At 61.9% G+C, this 7,125-nt stretch overlaps 1 protein-coding gene across 1 annotated transcript in view; it reads right to left on the reverse strand.

Annotated features, from left to right (window-relative positions):
* Window positions 1-340: 340 nt before the first annotated feature.
* The window catches only part of HMCN2 (hemicentin 2), a 141,516-nt gene continuing 134,731 nt past the window's right edge, over window positions 341-7,125 (reverse strand). Inside the window, exons 86-93 of the mRNA XM_021713744.1 lie at window positions 6,890-7,125; window positions 5,615-5,677; window positions 5,389-5,511; window positions 4,251-4,385; window positions 2,929-3,057; window positions 2,260-2,580; window positions 1,308-1,427; window positions 341-471 (exon numbers count right to left, since the gene is read on the reverse strand). The exon at window positions 6,890-7,125 is cut by the window's right edge and continues 2 nt beyond it. Coding sequence (XP_021569419.1) covers window positions 341-471; window positions 1,308-1,427; window positions 2,260-2,580; window positions 2,929-3,057; window positions 4,251-4,385; window positions 5,389-5,511; window positions 5,615-5,677; window positions 6,890-7,125 — 1,258 coding nt within the window. The remainder of the gene's footprint in view (window positions 472-1,307; window positions 1,428-2,259; window positions 2,581-2,928; window positions 3,058-4,250; window positions 4,386-5,388; window positions 5,512-5,614; window positions 5,678-6,889) is intronic.

Genomic DNA, 7,125 nt, shown 5'->3' on the forward strand with positions numbered 1-7,125 from the left:
GTGACTGCGTGTGCCTCCCTGTGTCTGGGGTTTTGTGTGTGTGCTCCTGGGTGCCCCATCCCCTCTACTCTGTCTCTTCCAGCCCCCAGTGCTCCATGCAGGCCTGCCTGCGTCCTTCGTGCAGGGAGTGACAGCGTCACGGTGCAAGCTTGCACTCCAAGGGTCTGTCAAAGGGGCCTCTAGTGGCCCTGGGCGGCCTTGGCCTGAGACATTGACCTGTGGGGCGGGGAGGGGGCGGTCCCAGCCATGCAGGAGCCAGCAGGACCCAATGGAAGGTGTCCACCCACGGACCCCTGCACTGCGCCCCCCTCCCCCCTCCTCCGCCCAGCCAGCTCAGCCCTTACCCGGGGCTGGAGCCCTGCCGGTACGTGGCAGGGCACGGCGTGTCCACACACTGGTAGCTGCCACGAGTGTTGAAGCACATCTGGCCAGGCCCACACTCGATGTCTTCCTCCTCACACTCATTGATGTCTGGGTGGGGGAGGTCACCAAGGGGGGGAAGGAGATGAAAGGGGGGAGCCAAGGAAACCAGAGAAGTCGGGGTTCAGCGGGGGAGAAAGGCCCTTGGAGGACCAGTGAGGCCATCCCTCTTGTCCCCAGCCAGTGGGACCTGAGACAGCCCAGTGGGGGTTCCTAGCACCTCCCACTTCTTCTGGGGGCCAGGAATCTCCAGGTCGTGGAGGTGGGCACTGTGGGGACTTCCGGAGCCCAGTGTTGGGCAGAAGGGTCTGGGAAGCATGGGCTTGCCCCAGGCAGCCACTTTGTCCTCTGATGCAGAATGCCCACCTCCGTGGGCAGAGTGCCCATCCTTGGCTCCCTGGTGGAAGCCCCACCCTTCTCAGAGGACATTCGCTGACCCCCACGACACAGCAAGGGGTGAAGACGGGCAAAGCAGTCCTGATTCCCATTCTTCAGGGCTCAGGAAGCAGCGTGGCCGGCCCCAGCCCCAGCATGTGTCATGGACAGTGTGCCAGCTGCGTGCCCTGCGGGTCTCCTCCCAGCCACTTGAGGGGAACACTGCATTAGCCCCATTTCACCAGGCACAGAAAGGTGAAGCGAGTTACCCAGGGATACACAGAACAGCAGGGTTTGGCCCTGCAGGGCTGAGTTCAGCGCCTGCCCACGTGACCTTGGGAGGCTCCTGTCTGGTGGCTGGGGGAGCCTGGGGGTGCTCACATAACCCCCCCACTCATCGCCCTGCCCCCACCTCACAGGGTGAAGAGGCCAGGCGGGTGAGATCCCTGCCCGCCCCGCCCCACACCATCCGCCCTCACCCTCTGGCAGATGGCACGCCTGGCCCCGCTTACCCTGGCAGTTCTTCCCGCTGGGGAGGAGGCGGTAGCCGGCGGGGCACAGGCACCGGTAGCTGCCCTCCGTGTTTCGGCAGGCGTGCTGGCACAGACTCCTCACCTGGCACTCATCGAGGTCTGCCAGGGCATGGGGTTGGGGTGGGGGCGGGGAAGAGAGGCACGCTGAGTCACAGTTGCCCAGGGGGCCACACAACTCCCTGTCCTGCCCCGGATTCAGGGGCTAGGAGCCCCACCCCACCCAATGCTGGCCGCGCCACTGGGGAGGGGGCACGGCCTCTGCAGGGTCCAGGGACGGCCCTGACTCCCAACCCCTGTGCCCACCAGACCCTGGTCACATTCTCGTGTCTATCTGAACGTGCTCCTTCACTTCTGAAAATTTCCTTTCCTGACTACTTTTTTTTTTGAGTCGGGGTCTCACTCTGTCAGCCAGACTGGAGTGCAGTGGCACGATCAGGGCTCACCGCAGCCTCCACCTCCTGAGCTCAGGCGATCCTCCCACCTTGGCCTCCCGAGTAGCTAGAATGACAGGCTGGCTAATTTGTTTTTGTTTTTGGTAGAGATGAGGTCTCACTGTGTTTCCCAGGCTGGTCGGAAACATAGTGCCTTGGCCTCCCCAAGTGCTGGGATTGCAGGCGTGAGCCACTGTGCCCAGCCCTGCTTTACTTCTGAGTGTTTCCCAAAGATGGTTCTGGGGAATACTTGTCCAGGAGGCCTTCTGTGGGGAAAGCGTCCTGAAGTCAAATGGTTTGGGAAATCCATCCCCCCTTGGAAGACCCTCACCCGGCAGCACAGCTGAGGCTCTGGGACACCCAGTAAGGAAGCATCATCTTCGCGCATTCACCTGCCACTTGCCTGGGAGTCCCGGGCTCAGTGCATGGTGCCCACACACCCAGAGCCCCAGGTGTCACAGTGGGTGTGTCCCCATGGCATGGTCGGGGCCTGGCCTTACCCACACAGACGCTGTTCTGCCTGATGAAGCCAGGGGGACACCAGGCCCGGCCCGCACTGCCCAGGGTTCCAGGGCCTGGCCGGAGGGACACCCAGGCGTGGTAGGAGCTGCCGGGAATGGGGGCCCGCGGCCGCAGCCAGGGCGCGAAGGGGCCTCGGAGGCTGACTGTGGTCACGTTCTGTCCACTGCGTTCCAGGGGGCCGCAGGCCTTGCCATCGCGCAGGAGGGTCTGGCCTGGGGGACACAGGCAGCGGAAGCCGCCCTGGAGGTTGTGGCACTGGTAGGCGCAGGCCGGGGGCTGCCGCAGACATTCATTGACATCTGTGGAGGGGTGGGGCCAGGGGCAGAGGGTGGCTTCGTCGCTCTGCCTGGCCCCGCCTCCTCTCTTACCCAGCTCTTGGGCTACAGCTGCTCACACATGCGCTGCCTCTAACCATCCCTGGACCACCCCCAGCCTCCTCTTGGACTCCCCGGCTTGGAGAGGCCCAGCCTCCCCAGCTCTGAGCATCACCCACGACTCGGGTTCCCCTGAGACCCACCTCCTAAGCCCCTCTGAGCTCCACCCACACGTGTCCTCTGGGGGTGAGCTTTTGGGCCACAGGCAATAAAGTAAGGACTGGTTGGCTATTTTCAGCATTCACCAGCGTGAGCCTGCGAGTGTTCCCGTACCTAGGCAAGGCAGGCCGGGGCCTTGCATCCGGTAGCCCCTGGGGCAGCCACAGCGGTGAGCTCCCCGGGTGTTCTGGCAGAGCTGGTTGTAGTGGCAATCATCCAACCCCTCCAGGCATTCGTCCACATCTGGTAGGAAAAGGCGTGGTCGGGGCGGGGCCTAGCCCAGAGTCCCGCCCCCAAGGACGCACCATCGCCCTCCACATCTGGCCTCTTTTTCTGTCCCTGCCTCCAGCCTCAGTGCCACCAGGCCGTGGGTAGCTCCAGCACCATCCCTCTCAGTTATATCAGGCCGGAGGTCAGGAGGGTTCTGGGTCCAAAAAAAGGGAAGAGGCTTAAAGGCTGGGCTCTGGAGACAGAGTCCTGGGTTCCGGCTGAACTCTGCCATATTCCAGCTCATGGGCAAGAACCCTCTCTGAACCTCAGTTCAGAGGGTAAGGACGCAACCTTTCCATAGGGTCGTGGTGAGGAGAGGATCGGGCCCTGCCTGTGAAGAGCTTAGGAGCCTGGTATGTGGAAGAGCTAAAAATTAAAGGATGATAGGCTGGGCACCGTGGCTCACACCTATTATCCCAGCTACGCAGGAGGCTGAGGTGGGAGGATCACCTGAGCCCAAGAGGTTGAGGCTGCAGTGAGCCGTGATCATGCTACTGCCCTCCAGCCTGGGCGACAGAGTGAGACCCCAACTCAAAAAAAAAAGGGAAGGAGGGAGGCAGACAGGAAGGCAGGAGGCAAAAGCGCCCAAGAAATTGTCCAAACACCCGAGGGCCATGAGGCCCACAGAGGTGCAATGGCTGCCTCCTCCAAGGTCAGACTTCACCCTGCTACCCTCTCCACCAGCCAGCCTCCAAGTAGCCATAGGCTGCTACAAGGAGCCATAGGCTGCTACAAGCCATAGGCTGCTACAGCAAGAAGGACCCTTCAGGCCACCATCTAGGAGGGCCACCTGGGTTTCATCTCTAATGCACCTGATCCACAGTGGCGGCTGGAGCCCCTGTGCTGAGAAGGATGCAGAGACTCTCTCTAGCTGGGCCACTATCCTTGGGGGAATGAGGGTAGAGGAAATGACAGCAGAAGTAGCATATGTGCCCCTTCCTGACCTGGTCCTCCTTCATGGAACAGAAGAGCAACCCGGGGCCCAGAAAAGCAAAGACCTGTGTCAAAGGGCACTCAAGCTGCCAGGAGTCAGGCTGGGCCGAGACTCAGACCTCCCAAGCCCAGCTCCTTCCACCGAGAAAATCCTGGTCTCCTGGAAGTCCAGCATCCCGGGAACACACAGCCCCCAGTCGGCCGGTCCTTGGCCATCCCTGCGCCCCCGTCACCTTCACAGCCAGCCCCATCAGCAGCCTCCTGGAAGCCGGGCCCGCAGTCAGGGAGGCAGCGGTAGGACCCCAGTAGGTTCACGCAGCGCTGTCCCTCGGGGCACAGGTGGGCATCCCATGCACACTCATCCACGTCTGAGGAGCAGAGCAGGACGGATGGTTGCGTGAACATGCCCCCTCCACCCGGCTATCCTCACCACCTCCGACTCTGGCCAGCCTACTCCATAGATGTGGTCCCCAGGTCTGGGAGACCCTTAGCAGGAAGGTCCCCACTCTTGCTCATTCTATCATCCCCCCCACCCCTGTGAGGCACAGAGGCCACCCCAAGGACCCAAGGGCCTCAGCTCCCAGCTTCCGATATAAGGTTGCAGACAGCACCCCCTTGGGCACCCAACTCCAAGCCAAACGGAGGCTTGGGGCAGGGATCCCAGGGTCGGATCTGTCATCCATTATGCTAGGCACGGTGGCCCACGCCTGTAATCCCAGCACTTTGGGAGGCCAAGGCGAGAGGATTGCTTGAGCCCAGGGTTTCAAGACCAGCCTGGGCAACTTGGCGAGACCTCATCTCTCCAATGAATCATAAAATTAGCTGGGTGTGGTGGCTCACGCTGTAGTCCCAGCTACTTGGGAGGTTGAGGTGGGAGGATCGCCTGAGCCCAGGTCAAAGCTGCGGTGAGCCATGATTGTGCCAAAGCACTCCAGCCTTGGCGACAGAGTGAGATTCTGACTCAAAAAAAAAACCTGTCATCCAGCAACGTTGCTGAGTAGGACACATAGAGCAAGCAGAGACAGACAGGCCTTGGCACCCTTGTCGGCCCAGGTGATAGGAAAGGATGCATGTTGGGAAAGCTTCAGTGGCCCACCCAGGCTCGGCGGTAGGAGGGCCATGAGCATGTGAGGCCACACACCTGTTTCTGCTTCTGGGGATTCCCTCACTCCTCCATACCTGAGGCTTACTCTTCTAGCCGGAAGAGTGCTGGCGGGGACACAGCATTGGGATCCCAGCCTGGCATCCCACGCTCAGAAATGGGCCATTCCTGGTGGTATCTGCACCCGGGTCAGGGTCCTGGCCCCGGGGACCCTCCTGCACACCTGGGCCAGGTCCCAGAAGCACCTGCCCACCCAGGGGCTGGCTCACCTCGGCAGTTCCTGTCATCCCAGGCCAGGGTGAAGCTGGCGGGGCAGGAGCAGGAGAAGCGGCCTGGCGCATTGAGGCAGGAGTGGGAGCAGGGACTGGGGCCGCCCAAGCACTCGTCCCTGTCTGGGACAGGAAGGGAGCTGGTCCTCCCCCCTCCCAGGCTCTCCTGCCTGCTGCCCCTGGGGAAAGGCCTCTTGTGTTTGTGCGGGGTACAGGGGGTGCTCACCCACACAAAATGCTCCCTGGGAGTCCAGCTCAAAGCCCTCAGGGCAGCCGACTTCATTCTCCTCTGCAAGGGTCAAAGGGGACAGGCACTAAGGCCACGAGCCCCTTCCCAGGCCGCATCTCGGCCTGTCCCGAGCCAGGTCAGTGCCAGGGAATCAACGAGCTCTTTTTGCACCCCAGCCTGGCAGAAGCGATGGCTGTGGGATGTATCTGAGCCCTGGGAGGGCTTCTGGTGGGATGGGACAATCCAGGAGACGCCATTCAAGTGAAACACAAGAGGCCAACCTTGCAGGACTGTCCTCCTGAGACCCCAGCGCCTGCGTGGAGGGTGGGCAGAGGGGCAGAGAGACAAGCAGCAAGGACAAAGGTGGGGTGGGGCAAGCTGGGTTCTGGAAGAGAAGGGCACCTGCCACCCTCGATAGAGTGGTCACCAGATGCCCGGCTAGGGTTTCAGGGGCAGCATTTCTATAGCAGGCGATGTCATGCCCGCCGTGTGGATGGGAACACCGAGACTCAGAGAGGGCCAGGGCACTGCCCTTGAGGTCTCACAGCCACAAAGTGGTGCAGGTGGGATTTGAGCCATGGTCTGCCTGGCCTCAAAGCTGTGCTCTTGTTCAATGTTTAAAAGATTTGGGGCCTGGGTGTGGTGGCTCATGCCTGTTATCCCCACACTGTGGGAGGCCGAGGTGGGAGGATTGCTTGAGCCCAGTTCGAGACCAGCCTGGGCAGCATAGTGAGAACCTGTCTCTACAAAAAAAAAAACCAGAAAAACGCACTGGGTGTGGTGGCGTGCAGGTCGGTCGAGCCGTGATTGCACCACTGCACTCCAGCCTGGGTGACAAAGTGAGACCCGGACAAAAAAAATGGGGACCTCAAATACTGCTAAAATGTGTGTCTTGGCATATTTAGCATCCACCGGAGGAGAAGATAAGGCACGTGGTGAGCTCCAGGGGCTCCGACTGTGGCTCCCGGTCCCTGGGTGGGGTCTTGGCACAAGCACCCTTGGGAGAAGGGAGTGGGGTATGGCTCAACTCTCAAACGCTAGGCTGGGCTGGCTGGGCTTTGACCCGAGCCTGGAGAAGCTTGAGGTCTGCCCGGGAGTGTCCTGGAGAGCTGTGTCCCCGGGGAGGTATGGGCGGGACAGGCCGGAGGTGAGTGGACCGGGTGAGCCACCTGTGGTCATGGAGGTCGGAGTGGGTGGCTTTCACTCAGGCTTGTGAGCCCCAGGGGCTTTTTTAGCTGGGACAGCGGGGCAGGGACAAGGCCGGGGCCTCACCGGCTTGCAGGGCTGTGGTGAGCTGGAAGCGCAGGGCCTCGGCCTCGGGGTCGAAGGCCGTGCTGATAGCCGAGGCTCGCAGGTGCTGCACCAGCTGGGGCTGGGGACCCCGTGCCGCGTCGTACCGGATGCTGTGGTTGCAGCGTAGGGACCCGGGGATGCCGCCCTGGAGGAAGCGCTGCGTGGAGCCCACGAATAGCTGGCCGGGCCCTGTCTGCACATAGCGCTCCTGGAAG

Source organism: Carlito syrichta, unplaced genomic scaffold, assembly GCF_000164805.1.
Source record: "Carlito syrichta isolate Samal-C Ts95f unplaced genomic scaffold, Tarsius_syrichta-2.0.1 Scaffold304709, whole genome shotgun sequence".
In the NCBI taxonomy this organism is placed as follows: domain Eukaryota; kingdom Metazoa; phylum Chordata; class Mammalia; order Primates; family Tarsiidae; genus Carlito; species Carlito syrichta.